The 15,337-nt window shown below is 43.7% G+C and overlaps 1 protein-coding gene across 1 annotated transcript in view; it reads left to right on the plus strand.

Annotated features, from left to right (window-relative positions):
* The first annotated feature begins 679 nt into the window (after positions 1-679).
* adamtsl5 (ADAMTS like 5) overlaps positions 680-15,337 on the plus strand; it is a 62,946-nt gene continuing 48,288 nt past the window's right edge. The window contains exon 1 of the mRNA XM_034680435.1: positions 680-1,256. Coding sequence (XP_034536326.1) covers positions 1,237-1,256 — 20 coding nt within the window. The 5' untranslated portion in view covers positions 680-1,236. The remainder of the gene's footprint in view (positions 1,257-15,337) is intronic.

Consider the following 15,337-nt stretch of genomic DNA (forward strand, 5'->3'; position numbering starts at 1 on the left):
ATGTTGGGAGCGTAGAGTTCTAGAGGGGTAATAGGGCACTATGAGCTCTTTAAGATACGAGGGTGAAGCAACCTAGGTGAGTTTGCAAAATGTATTAATTAAGTCAAAATGTCGACAACAAGGTCAAAGAAGGAAAATGTTGTAGAAATAACAAGATCAGAGAGTGTTTGAATGTTTCAAATTTGAAGTTTTATTTTAGGTTTTCCCTTTTTTAATTATATTTTCTTTAAGGGGGGTTTGTGCTTTTATTCAGAGAAGATATAGGAGTAGTAGTCTTCCTCCTCTTATCAAATATTCTCCACCAGCACTGACAGTTTGACCTTATTCTGGACTTTTTCTCCAAACACTCTTCATCATGTCTTTAGTTTTCTGTTATTTTCATTCCTCACTCTGCAACACCTGCTGCCTCTAAAGCTCTGAAGGCTCCGGACTGTATCTTTAATTTTGTTCTTTAAAAGTTCTCCGGAAGTTTAAGAGTTTATGGTGAGCAGTGTTTCTTCACCTTCATGATTTCTGCAGCGAGTCACCTCTGACTTCAGAGGAGCTGCTGGGCTGTGATTGGAGGAGGGAGGCGTGTTCACTGGAGGAATGCAGCGCTCAGGTGGAGAGAGAGAGAGAGAGAGAGAGAGAGAGAGAGAGACACACACATACACACACACACACACACACACTGCAGCCCTTCACACTCTCAGCTCAGCTCGGCTGCCTGCTGGAGCTCTGCCGGCGGCTCTCTTGCTCTTAACGCGCCCTCCTGACGCACAGCGCGCACTCTGGACCTGAGAGGAAAGTTACAGGTCTCAGAGATCTACCTGCTGCTCCAGGAGGGTCAGGACCGAGCACGTGGAATCACCTGCCTGGAGGCGACAGAGAGACTTCACTTCTGCTTGGATTAACCTGTCCTACCTCCGTGAGCGGTTTGTAATGAAGTCCAGAAGATGCTTCTTTTTGCGCGCCCTAAAGGACAGAAGTGATCTTTAGGAGGAGGAGGAGGACTGAGGAACACAGCTGAGAGGGTGACAAGAGTGTTTTAAAAGATCCATTTAAAGAGGAAGAGGAAGAGGAAGGAGAAACGCGCGTGAGAGTGGAGGGTATGGATGTTGGTGGGATTGAGATCCGCGTATCGGAGCCTGCAGCTGGGATGCACTGCGCATCTGCGCCGCGCCGTTTCTCACCATGATACTGAAACAAAGCTGCACCTGACAACGAAGACCTGAAGCCAAGCCACCAGGACCCTCCATGTCCTCTCTGCTCACGAGGTAAGACTTTGACATGTCAGTGTGTGCGTGCAGAGAGGATCCAGTGAGAGCTGAATGAAGGTGATTTATCAGAAGAGAGGGGATAGATTCCAGAGACAGGTTGAAGTTTTCCTTTTCTTCTGAGTGGAAACTGTTTGTTCTCTGATTGCTCTTCAGAAGGGAGGGAGGGGAGGGGAGGGGAGGGGGGGACGTGGATGCTTTAAATATTTACCTTGAGTCATTTTGCTTGCATGGAGCTGCAAAGCCTTGAACATTTCTTGCAGTACAGTGAAGGATGGGAGGTGATAAATTCCAGAGACAGTCCACTTTTTTTCCCTCCAGTTTGAAGTTGTTTGTTTTTGGTTTCATCACTGCAGGAGAGAAACTGGGTCTGACTTTGTTTAAGTGTTGTCCTTGCAAAATAAACTCCTCCTGTGGTTTAACAGAAACACTCTGAATGTGTGAAAGTGTTGGTCAGAGTAATTTAGAGTCTCTTTGGGTGCAGCTTTTATTGCACTATTCATCAAAACCCCTGACTTGAAGCAGTGTAGATAATCCTGTAGCAGCCTGTGAGTGTTTTCTCTGAGGGCAGGAGTCAAACCCAGTCTGCTACTTCCTGCCAGCAGGTGAGGTAATCCTCCTCACAGCCATACAGTATCTGTGATATTGCCACTCCTGGCTCTACATTCCTCCCATCCTGCTGCTGCTGCTCCACCTTTTATCTCCCAAATGTCACCGGCTAAAAATACGCTGCTCATATTTGATCTAATCCCAACGCTGCCACAGAGGGCACAAACACGGGACAGGGGCTGCAGAGGGTCTGAGTCTTTGCTCCAACTCTGAGTAAAGTTTAAGTCACTTGAAACTGTTTCTCTCCCTCTTGTAGCCACTGGGAACTCAGACCCTCACTGGCCTTGTGATTTAGGGTCTCATGAAGCTACACATTAATGCTCTTTTCAGTCAAATCATCGGACACGTTTGTTTACACTCGGCTGAGGTTGTCTATTTTCTGCAGGTGTTCAGTGTCAGCTCTGGTTCTTGGTTGCAGGAGTTGGTGCGGGGCTGTTGGTGATCTGGGGGTATCTCAGCTAACCCTGCATGAGTGTGCTGGCCTCTAACTTTGACAGGCAGCAATGCATTTAATATCTCAAGATTCAGAGATGTGTTGAAATGGACCATTTCGGATGGGTTGTAACAGCATCTTGCAAGATGATTCAAATCCTTGAGATGAAAAAAGACTATGCCTCTGACTTCTGTTGTTACATTTGAAGTTGATCGTCAGCCAGTGACATATTGGAAATGCTGGACTCAGGGCGCTGGTGGCCTAGCGGTCTAAGCGTCCCACATACAGAGGCTACAGTCCTTGTCTCACTGGTCGCCGGTTCGATTCCCGACTGGTTGACCATTTCCTGCATGTCTTCCCCCGCTCTCTACTCCCCATATTTCCTGTCTCTCTTCAGCTGTCCTATAAAATAAAGGCAAAAAGCCCAAAAATATAACTTAAAAAAATAAAGGAAATGCTGAACTCAACCTAACTTCGTCCGGGCGAGTGTGAGGTAAAGAGGCGGGCCTTTAGCCTTTTCTCTAACAGCTACAGTGTTCCCGTCTGTCAATCAAGTCAGTCACGCCCTTATTTGGGCAAAACTTAAGTCCGTTTAATATCTTCAAAAATAACGAGTTATAATAAATTCAAGTCTGTACAGTGAAATGAGCTCTTCAAACCCAAACTGTTTTTTGAACCAGGCTGTAAACATGTTTATTTCTGCTGTAAAGATCGTCTTCTTTGAATGGGTGTGTATGTGGTTTCTGCAGCCAGCCTCTAGTGGACGCTTGGGGAACTGCAGTCTTTAGCACTTCTGTATTTGCTTCATATTTCAAGACTAGAGGTTGCCACTTGATTTACTTCTTTTACTTTATGATTTAGCAGAACTAACACGCTTTGTCCTTTCAAAATAAAAGCTTTATACTGGAACACTGGAAATAATGCAACCTTGCAGTAAAGAAGTAAAAAGAGAAATAAAAGAATCGTAAAAATAATGTTTTTTGAGCTGATTCCTTCACAAAAGCTTGAACCAAAACATTTTTATTTCTGCTGTAAAGATTGTTTTGTCTCTTTGAATGGGTGTGTATGTGGTTTCTGGTGTTTCTGCAGCCAGCCTCTAGTGGACGCTCGAGGAACTGCAGTTTTTAACACTTCTGCATGGGCTTCATATTTCAAGACTAGAGGTTGCCACTTGATTTACTTCTTTTACTTTATGATTTAGCAGAACTAACATGTTTTCCCTTTCAAAATAAAAGCACATTTGTACCGGACTAATAGAAATAATGCAGCCTTGCAGTAAAGAAGTAAAAAAGGAAATAAAATAATCACAGAAATCTGTTTTTTGAGGTTTTCCTTTCACAAAGGCTTGAACCAGAACGTGTTTATTTCTGCTGTAAAGATCTTTTCGTCTCTTTGAATGGGTGTGTATGTGGCTTCTTGTGTTTCTGCAGCCAGCCTCTAGTGGACAGTCGAGGAACTGCAGTTTTTAACACTTCCGTATTTGCTTCAGATTTCAAAACAGGAGATTGCTGCTTTATTTACTTCTGTAATTTTAGGATTTAGCACGAAAACCTTTTTTACCTTTCAAAATAAAAGCACATTTATTATCAAAACTGCAATAATGCAACCTTGCAGTAAGACAGTAAAAATGAGAAATTAAAGCATCATAAAAACACAACTTTTGAGGTGATCTTTTCTCCAAAGCTTGAACTAAAATATTGTAATTTCTGCTTTAAAGATTGGCTTTCTTGAATGGCTGTGTACGTGGTTTCTGCTGGTTCTGAAGTCAGCCTCAAGTGGACTAAAGTGGGCACAATGAGATCTGCCACGCCCTCACAGTCCTGAGTAATGGTGTGAACAGCAAACAGAGCTGTATTCTCCTCCAGGTTTTATAATAATGATGATTAATGAAACTCAAACTTTGATTTCATGGATGCATGTTTGCTATTTCAAGCCGTACCTCCTGAGGCTTTAAAGAATAAACACTGTGAGATTTCCAAACTCTGCACAGAAGTGCATGTGTCAAAATGTGAAACCTCTTTTATGATGTAATGTGTCAGAAAGATGAGTGTGCTGTCTGTCAGGTGGAGCTGTGTCCAGAAACAGAAAGATAAGGGAGCGAGATAGAGGTGGAGAGTTGGCTCAGGGCACATTTTCTGTCTCTGTGATAACTTTGAAGAGGAATGTTTGTTTGGGAAGGAGCCACCAGCCCCATGAACTGATTTAATCTACTTACCATGGAACACTGAGCATATAGCTTCAAAACGAGGACACTAATTTGCTGTTACACGCAGTGATGTCACTCTCTCCTGCGGGGAGGAATTTCAATCCTCTTCTTCCCTGTGGATGTGAAGGCTGAACACAACAGAGGAGGGACACCGGGGTAGGAAAAGGGACTGCTGGGGGGAAAAGTAAAAAACTGAAGTAGAAAGTTTTAGTGCATGCATGTTCCTGAAGAGAGAGAGAGTTGAAGATACATGGGAAATGTTAGGAGTAGAGTTTGGAGGAGGACATGCAGTAAACGTTCATGGCTGGAAGTCGAACCAGTGACCGCTGCGGCGAGGACTAACCACTTAAAACACTAAGACAGCAGCGCCCGAGGATCTGCATGTGTTGTGTTTCTGTATTGGCTTCATTTTTTAACATTGGAGGATGAAACTTAGAAAATACTAAGATTGCATTCCTTATTTCTGATTTTTTATCAAACCAAAGAAAGGATTAAAATGCTCTGATAGGAAAATCACAAGTTTGTAAAGTAAAATATAAACTTGGACTTCATCTTGACTGAAGTTCAGCTGCATATATTCTTGTTTTTTGGGGAGCGTGCCTATGTTCCCACAGCCCTATGTTCCCACATTCTGCTGCTGATCGAAATTAAATCATTCATTCATATAATAAAAAGTGCTTCCAAAATAATCGTGTGGGAGGATAGGGATTAAATTGAAGTGAAATGTAGGAACACAAGACCTGATTTTGAGGGTACATAGGGGTGGACCCATTTTTTGAGCATGGATGTGCAATCACAGAGACAACTATTGCAAACATGCAGAGAAGTTTTAATTTCCTGTGTGAAAATTGTGACGATAAATGTTCATGAACGACCCTTTTGTTCCATGATGAAGACGACACGAAAATACATCACTGATAACAGAAACTCTGACTAATGTATGTTTTGTTTTCATTAATGGGATGATTACCAGATGAGAATTTTTTCATGGCGGACCCTCTGACATTTAAAATCCATGATATTTTTCCCTCCTGTGACTGGCTGAGTTATTTAAGGGACCCAGTGTTAGCTCAGTCACTTACCTACAACAAGTTTTTATATTTGTTCTTATTGTCAATTTTTAACTTCGTTTTTACCTTTGCTGTGTCTTATAGCACTTAGAGATTAGCTCTAAATGTAAAGTGTATTATAAATCAGATAAAATGATAATAATAATTAATTTATATAACACTTTTCAATACAGGTAGCAAAGTGTTTCACAATGGGCAATAAAAGAAAGTATAAAAGGAAAGTGATAGAAAAATAAATAATTAAAAGCATAGAAATGTATAAAACAAACCCATAAAATCAAAGTTAAAATTTTAAAAATATATTATTATTATTAATTTATCTCTATGCCTACATGGATCTTACTCATTTTCATTGATGATTTCTATCCCCCGCCACAACCAATTACCGGGTCTGTTTAATATTTCACGTGTGCAGTTTTTTGCTGCTATAACTGTAAATAGTTTTGTGTTTACAGCTCCATTTATTCTAGTTTGGCTTTACGTTAGACGCTTTTAATAAGACGTTTTTACATTTTGATAAACAGTCACTGCAGGTGCATTTAAAGGTGACATATCATGCAAAATTGACTTTTTAAGGGTTCTCTACCTGAAATCTGTGTCCCTGTCTACAAACCCACTGAAAATGAAAAGAGTCCATTCTGCCCCTGTTCTGATTTCTCCACCTTTCTGTAAATGTGTGCTGAAACCAGCCGTTTCAGACTTCAGTGTTTTTCATACGTCACAACGCCATCCGATCTGTAACAGGAAGTCAGAGCTCGGAGCTTGTTCAGCCCATAGACTGTATAAAATACAACTCAACCCCTCCTCCGTTTTTCATTCCCTGCACACATGTGTGCTAACAAGGAGCTTAGGAGGGAGGCATGCTAGTTGTAGGCTGTCTTAATAAACACAAAGGTCGCTTTGACTCCCCACGTCTGCAGATTTGAAGATCTAGTGGAGGATTTTTAGTTTTCATGGAAAAGTGCTAGCGCTAGTAAGCATAGCCACATAGCTATATGTCTGTAGCTGTAGCTGTAGCTGTAGCTGTGTACCAAGACACACGTCGACATACTGATAAATAAAACAACAAGAAACACAAAATCTGTGACCAATCCTTCAGAAAGGTCCTGCTGCCTTTCTGGTAGAGGTCAGTTTTACTCCCCACGTCTGCAGATTTGAAGATCTAGTGGATGATTTTTATTTGTCATGGAAAAGTGCTAGCGCTAGTTAGCATAGCCACATAGCTACATGTTGGTAGCTGTGTACCAAGACACACGTCGACATGCTGATAAATAAAACATCAAGAAACACTAAATCTGTGACCAATGGTTCAGAAAGGTCCTGCTGCAGGCGCCTCTCCGTCAGGATCAGATTCTGGATCAGATTCAGAGGGTTGAAGTAACGCGGGTCTGTGAGCAGCTGTGTATATTCAGCCAACATGTAAACATTAGATCAACGTGCTGGAGAGCCGAGGCCACACCCACTTCCTGAGGGGGCGTGGTCAGAGAGAGAAAACAGACTGTTCTGAGGAGGACTGAAGAAGAGGGTTTTTCAGGCAGACCAAAATCTGATTTCAAAGTGTTTTTTTGAGCATCAAGTTTAAAGACATGTTTTGGGGACCTCTTAGACCAATATATGTTGATGAAAAAAGCGTGATATGTCACCTTTAAGGACCGTTGTAGAAGTGCAATACAGTCCTTGCATTTTGTGTTTACAGCACTTTTATTTGAAGCTGCAGAATCAAAATATCATGGTGTTCTTAATTACTGAAGCAAAAGTGTTAAAAGAGTATAAAAGTAAAGATTTAAACACTTGGTAGAACCCTGATACGAATATCTGATCGACTACGTGAATAAAGGTATAAACATGGACCGCCCACTTTGCAAGTTTTTGCACGCCACATGTTCTTTGTCTCAATTTGTGCATCCCTGTAACACTTATCCGGTGACAGATCCATCAACACAACTACATAAAGTCCTGACATACAGCAGCAGGAACATCTCAACTATCAGACTGACAGACACTTAACACACAGGGTGTGAACAGTCAGACTCACAGCTGCATCCTGCATCATGTGCCAATGCGTCCTGTCGTCTTCAGACAGTTTCCAGGTCTTGAATTTAATTTGATCTGAGCTCTGATAGCGGCTGTTTGGCGGTAAACGTTTGTTTTGGATGAAGCCAGGTGAGCTGTCTCTATCTGGGGAAGTGAAGTCAGACGATGATCCTCCTCATGGACTCTCTGGTTTAAGGTTCAGTCAGATAAGAGTTTACTGCTCCGTGTTTGTGCCTCTCTGCACGAACATGACATGAAGTCTGTGATTTACTCTCCAAGCAGGATTAAGGATGTGGTTTCACACAGTAAGTGTGTTTCTGTGTCTGTCAGCAGGATGTTTTTAAAACCCAGAGGAAGAATCTTTCCCAGAAACATGATGGACACGTCGGCTCGGAGCCAGGGAACGATTGATTTGGTTTTGGTGGTGATCCAGATCTGGGGTTTCTGTCTTTGGACCATTAAAGTTTTTCAGCTGTAATTATGAAACTGATGGAGACAGAAACTCCCAATCCTGCGGCTCTAAGAGAACTCCTCTTATTTTAATTCAGGTGCTGTGGTGTGCTACCGGAGGTGAAGAGACTGAGCTTTGTTTTGGATCTTAAAAACCTCTCTCCATGTGTTTTCTTTTTATTATTTTCTCTTTATAGTCTAAATAAGAAAAAGCCTAAAACAGGCGGATTATCTGGAGAAAAGATGAGAAACTGAATCAATTAAAAACAGAATTGAAGACTTAACCATCCTGATGTTGTTTCTCTGTGTTCATGAAACAGTTAATTCAGAAACATTAAAGTTAAGCACCTCTTCTTTTGAGACACGTTTCCTCCGTCACAGAAACTCTTAACTCATCTTAATAAGGAGAATAAAAGACCTCGCTCTCAAACTCTCTGAATAAAATCCAGAGGTTCATTAAGACTTACGAGCACAAGTCTTCTAAGTATCCTTTGATTTCTATTTCATAACTATGATCTTTAAGTATGAATTATGTTAATGAGAAAGATGCTTTAGATGCAGCTCTGATCCCAGACTCTGGAACTGTAATTAAATTAATGCTCCAAAAGAAGTCTGGGTGATTTAATGTTGGTTGTTTATCGGCGGGAAAACGAAGAACAGAGATGGAAACAGCAGGAGACGTTAAAGACACGTGGGAGTTCTCCAAAACTGGAGATGGTGCACAAATCAGAGCACAATATTTGGCGTCATTTTTGGTATGTGAAGCTGTTTGAGAAGCAGGATAATGTAGAGTGAGCAGGCTGTTGCAGGGAATTAGAACCACGACAGGGTGAGCAGGATGCCGGCATGAAACAGAGATGAGGTCCCACCATACATTACCATTTAAACTGTGTCCTAACCGAGCAGCAACCTCCGGTCTTAAAATATGAAGCCGATGGGGCACTGGTGGCCTAGCGGTCTAAGCGCCCCACGTACAGAGGCTATAGTCCTCGTTGCAGTGGTCCCTGGTTTGACTCCCGGTCGGTCGACCATTCACTGCATGTCTTCACCCGCTCTCTGCTCCCCACATTTCCTGTCTCTCTTCAGCTGTCCTATCAATGAAGGTGAAAAAGCCCAAAAATAGAACGTTAAAAAAATGGAGCCGATGCAGAAGTGCTAAAAACTGTAGTTCATTGAGTGTCCACTAGAGGCTGTCCGCAAAAACACTGGAAACCACATTCACACCCATTCAAAGAAGACAATATTTACAGCAGGAATTAACATGTTTACAGCACACACTGTATGAAGGGTGAATTTTTTATAACTTGTTAATTTTAGATTGATAGAAAATATTAAACGTACAAGTCTTTGCCCAAATAAGGGAATGGCTGACTTGATTGACAGGCGGGCACCCTGTAGCTGTTAGCAAAAAGGCTAAAGGCCCGCACTAGCTAGGACGAAGTTTGGTTAAGTTCAGCATTTCCAATATGGCACCCACTGACGATTGGCTTCAAAACATGTCACGGATACTACGTCCATTTATTACACAGTCTCTGGTTCTAACAGCATGCAACGCGAGCATGCATCAATAACATACGATGGCGTGCAGGTGCATTGTGTCCTTTTAGGGTGTCCTAAGTTGCTGCAAGTACATGATGCAACATGATGCGACTGCAACTTTGCTTCTAAAGCCTTGTTCCTATTTTCATTCTTGTTGCTTTTGAGTTCCCTCCTTTATTTCATAATGAAAACTTTAATGATGGAGTGACACCTGACCAGATGGAGAGCTGGACGGCGCTGGGAGTGTCCAGTGTTTGAAGTGTTGTGCCTCGAGGTGTTAACACAGCAGTAGACCCGTTTATGAAGTGCAAATGTAGGAAGTTCAGAAACACTGTTCCACTTTCTCCTGCCCACAGCTGATGGCAGCACAGTGTGCTTCCATGATGCAATAAAATCACCAGCGGTGTGACGCTGCAGAAGGATTCTTGTTCGCAGCTTTGCAGTTTGGACTTGCAGAAGATCGAGTCTATGTTTGTTTGATATTCCTGCTCTTTGTTCATCACAGACGAGGACTGTAGATGACCTGAGAGGCTCTGCTTCAGTCGGAGTGGCTGTGAAAAGATAATCTCATAATCCCTGAGGTATGACGGTGTTCAGAGTTTGTTCTCCCTGTCGCGGAAGAAGGGAGTGAAGTGCAGCGAAGCGCAGTGGAGGGAAGGGACCGGAGTTGAGCAAGAAGCTGAGTCTAGACATTTTGGCAACAACCAAACCAACAACAGGATACCAACGCCTGACTCTCACTGAGTCATCTACCACAATCCCCTCAGGGAAATATATTTGACTTCTCTTTCCAAAATGTTTTATTATGTCTTCAAGTGGAGCAGCTGCCGGAGCACAAAGACCCTCCGCTGGTCTTCAAAGAGGCGGCGTTCTGTCCCTGCGTGCTGACCGAGGCCACCGAGCGTTCAATTGTTGCTTCCTCATTCATCGCTGGTGCGGACTCAGAGGTCAGAGCTGGAACAGAGAGCCTTCACACCGCACATCTGTTCAGGGTTGTGTCAACTCATTCAGCAGCAGGCTCTTTATAACCATCAGACCCTCCACAGTCCTCGCCCAAACTCTGGGTGGGTCACAGCTAAGTCTCAGGCGGGGTCGGAGGTCAAGACCGGCCCCTGGTTGGAAGACGTATTGCTTTTCCAAACATGGTGGGTGTGCAGACAATTGTTGAAGAAACGACGCCTGCAGGTCACCATGCAGAACCGCTCAGACTGCGATCACACACACACACACACACACACACACGCACACACACACACACACACACACACACACACACACACACACACACACACACACACACACACACACACTCACACACACACACACGCACAAAAACACACTGTCTTCAGTCAGGTGTCTCCTCCTCTGATGATTCCACTCAACCCTCCCTGAGGTCAAAGAACACATTCTCACCTGCAGTGCACTCACAGCACAATTACAGCCTCAGTTTAACGTAATAATGGAATGATAACAGCGTGGAGGTGTTGTTTATTTGTGCAGGGTGGAAACCTGAGCGCTACCTGTCCGTCAGGGTGTGTTCAAGCAAAGTTCAGTCGTTACAGATCATTATAAACGAGGGCGTCTTTGACCTCTGGGTGGAGGTCATGTTGTCTTTCTGTCTGGAGTGTCAGATCATCTGGGACCTTCATGATGAGAGAAGGAGACTTCATTTGAAGTTATTTATATAACATCATACATATCTTTAAATTAACCCAGTTTCTTTTAATAACAGGCTCATTTAAGAAACCTTGTGACTTCTTGGGAGAGGTCTAGTTGAGTCAAACAACACAAAGTTACACAAACAGTGGAATAATAAGACAGTTAAAGAAGTTAAACGGCACAGCCACCTCATGAAAGTGAAGCCAACTCCTTTAGGGCTCCCCCTTGTGGCTGGCTGCGGTATCAGTGCTCTCTCGTCCGTCAACACCCAGCGGAGGCGTTTTCAGAACGCAGCACGGAGCAGGACCGCCGGACAGCCGAAGTCAAGTGACATAAGTTGATATAATAGATACAAATAGAAGATATAGAATGGAAAAAAACATTTTGATTCCAAGCTGCTGTAAAGAACTTTAAGTTTGTGTTGATTTTGGCGCCCCCTGTGGTCAGGGCTCTTCATTTATGTCCTCTATCTTGTCATAAATACATGCAAGGAAGTATTTTCTGACAAAAAATCTCAAACTTCTTATTTCAATCCTGTAGTCTGACGCATTCCCCCTCTCTTATGTTGAGGTTCCAAGCATGCAAAAGTAAACTATATGCTTATGGTCTCGTTTGTTTTTTTTAGGTCATAGAGAGGTATCAGTATCAATTTCAGAATCAGTTTCAACTCCACACAGGAGCTTTAAGATGTGTGGTACATCATACAGAGGTGCTCTTAAAGGCACCAGGATGTATGAGAGCTACAGTCTGAAGGCGTAACGTAAGAAGCTTCTCCTCATCCTCTGAGTGTTCGCCTTCAGGCAGTGATATCGTCTGCCTGATGGTGGAAGGCATTGCAGTCTGTTGTTCAGGTGTCTCCTGCATCCCTTGTGGTGGATGTCCTGCAGATTTAAGAGAGTGGTTCACTCCATGAGGGTGCAACTTTCTCCGTGGTGCAGGTGGTAAAGTTTTATTATATTTACAACAGTGACCGAGGTTTGCCCGCGGTAATTACTAAATCAAGGATTCTCCTCCTCCTCTCCTCATCCATGTTGTCTTTCTGGTCCTCTGAAAACCTCTGACCTGTTGACTCCAGGCCAGTCTTGCGTATCTGATCCGGAGGGCACCGACCTGCCGGATCAGAGACGCAGCCGGAACGCAATGGAGCGGATCCAGTGGAAGTTAACACATTGACTAGAATAGAAACCTATCAGATCTGGTCCTGTGACGGATCAGAGACGGACCGGACCCGGAGAACAGCTCGGTTTCCCCTTGTTGTTAATTCTGCAGAGGAACAGCGAGGGGAAACAAGATAAGATCCAGTCCCATCTTACAGACAATCTTTATTTATAAAGCACCAAATCCCAACAAATGTCATCCTCAGACTCTTTCCAAACAGAGCAGGTCTAGACCGTACTCTATGTTCCATTATTAACAAAGACCCAACATCAAGACCGGATAAGATCCAGTTCCATCTTACAGACAGGACTCAGTCTGATCTCATCTTAATCCACCATGAGCAGAGCACTTTGCAGCATTTAGCAAGTTACAGTGGCAAGGACAAACTTCCTTTAACAGGCAGAAACCTCCAGCAGGACCAGACTCATGTTAGACACACATCTGTAGAAAGTGTAGAGTTGAATCTGTTTGAACTCATATACATAGCAGACATCTAAACTCTCAGGGTAAAGATGTCTGCTTTGACGTGATTCTCCCAAAAAAAAAAGGTATATTTAAGATGCAGAAACAAATAACTTCTCTCTGATGATGAATATTTGTTGTGGGATGTTAATCCTTTAAATATCTGGTGGTTTCACCGCCTTGTTTTTTAAATCTGTAAACTCTCATGAGATTTCCATGCAGCACAAACAAGCCTGGAAACACTGAGAGTGAATTTATATGCACCACATAGATCATAACTCCAGCCGTGTCCAGACCGGACCTCTTCGTTCTGCTGGTTTTCTTCTGGAACGTATTTAAGGACCATTAAAGTAGCTCAGTGATGTTTGTGTCGGGCGGGGCCTCTGTTTTTCTTCTTCGTCAGTCATGAGTGCGACTGATGTCAGTCAAAATAAACAACAAGTCTCGTATTGATTAAAGCCATTTCCCTCCCTGCCCCGGAGCTATGCACTAATGTGCTGCTATAGGCTTAATGAGAGCAGGAGGAGGCGGCCTGACCCCTGCTCACCTCTGTAAGGGCCCCTGCGGGGAGGGGGCCAATCAGTCAGTGACCGGAGCTGCTGTCTTTTCATGTGCAAGAAGTGAAGCCAAAGATCAAGTGAAACTGAGAGAAACGACTTCATCCCTGTGAGAGACTCAGCACATTTCGTACGGATCATTGTGCCTGAATGAAGTTTATTCAGTCACCCCGGAGCAGCGTATTAACGCCAACACGTCGTATTCTCTGTGATTTGTTTCAGTAAATATGGAAGGAAAATGTTTGTGATTCATTCAACCAGCTTTCACAAACTTCATCATTAATTTAAGATTCTGTGTCCAAATTTCACTCCTCTTTTAATAATAATAATACATTTTATTTAAAGCGCCTTTCCGAACACTCAAGGACACTTTACAGAGAGGATAAAACACAATAAAATAAATAAAAACAACAAGCAAAGTAACACCAAGTTAAAAAGAGGCAGTGAGGTTAAACAGAGAATGCGGATTTGATCAGATGGGTTTTGAGTTTTGATTTGAATACGGGAAGTGAATCAGTGTTTCGGATGTCTGGTGAGAGTGAGTTCCAGAGTTGGGGAGCAGAGCGACTGAAAGCTCTGCTCCCCATGGTGCTGAGACGGGCAGGGGGCACAGAGAGGTGGAGGGAGGAGGAGGAAGACCTGAGGGAGCGAGAGGGGGTGACAATGTGGAGGAGATCAGACAGGTACGGGGGAGAGAGGTTGTGAATGGCCTTGAATGTGTAAAGGAGGATTTTGAAGTTGATTCTGAAGATGACCGGGAGCCAGTGGAGCTGCTGGAGGACAGGGGTGATGTGGTGAAAGGAGGGGGTTCTGGTGATGATGCAGGCTGCAGAGTTCTGGACCAGTTGAAGTTTATGGAGGGATTTGTGAGGGACACCGAAGAGGAGGGAATCACAATAATCGATACGGGAGGTGACGAGACTGTGGACCAGGATGGCAGTGGTGTGAGGGGTGAGAGAGGGGCGGAGACGGTTGATGTTGCAGAGATGGAAGTATGCAGACCGGGTTATGTTATTGATGTGAGAGTGGAAAGAAAGTGAGCTGTCGAGGATGACACCCAGACTCTTTACCTGAGGGGAGGGGGACACTGTTGACCTGTCGATGGTGAGGGAGAAACTGTCGGCTTTGGATAGGGTGGACTTAGTACCTATGAGGAAGAGTTCTGCTTTATTGCTGTTGAGTTGAAGGAAGTTGGAGGTGAACCAGGATTTGATCTCAGAGAGGCAGAGGGTGAGGGAGGAGGGTGGGAGAGTGGAGTCGGGTTTACTGGACAGGTAGAGCTGGGTGTCAGTGGAAGTGAATGCCAAATTTACGAAAAATATTGCCAAGTCAGAGAAGGTAGATGGTGAAGAGGAGGGGCCCCAGGACAGAGCCCTGGGGCACACCTGAAGTGACGGGGGAGGGTTGTGAGGTGAAGGACTTGAGTTGGATGAACTGAGTGCGGCCTGTGAGGTAGGAGTGAAACCAGTGCAGGGGGGTGTTAGTGATGCCTATGGAGGAGAGTCTATTGAGGAGGATGGGGTGAGAAATGGTGTCGAAGGCCACTTTTTGCTCTGTTTTGTTCTCCACCAGCTTCCAAGGATTGATATCTGGCTCTGTTTATTTTTTCAATATATTTATATATATCTTTTGTGGGTAGGGATTTCACCATTTTAATGTTTAATGGACAGCTGTGAAGAGACAGGAAATATGGGGAGCAGAGAGAAGGGGAAGACATGCAGCAAATGGTTGAGGCCAGGAGTCGAACCTGTGACCGCTACGACAATGGCTTTGGCCTCTGCATATGGGGCACTCTTAGACCATTAGGCCAAAGGTGCCCCATATCTGGCTAAATGTTGACTTATTCACACTTTATCCTGCCGTTTAATAAAAAGATGGATGACACATACTCACCTTCTTCTGTT

The sequence above is a fragment of the Notolabrus celidotus genome, chromosome 3, assembly GCF_009762535.1.
Source record: "Notolabrus celidotus isolate fNotCel1 chromosome 3, fNotCel1.pri, whole genome shotgun sequence".
NCBI lineage: Eukaryota > Metazoa > Chordata > Actinopteri > Labriformes > Labridae > Notolabrus > Notolabrus celidotus.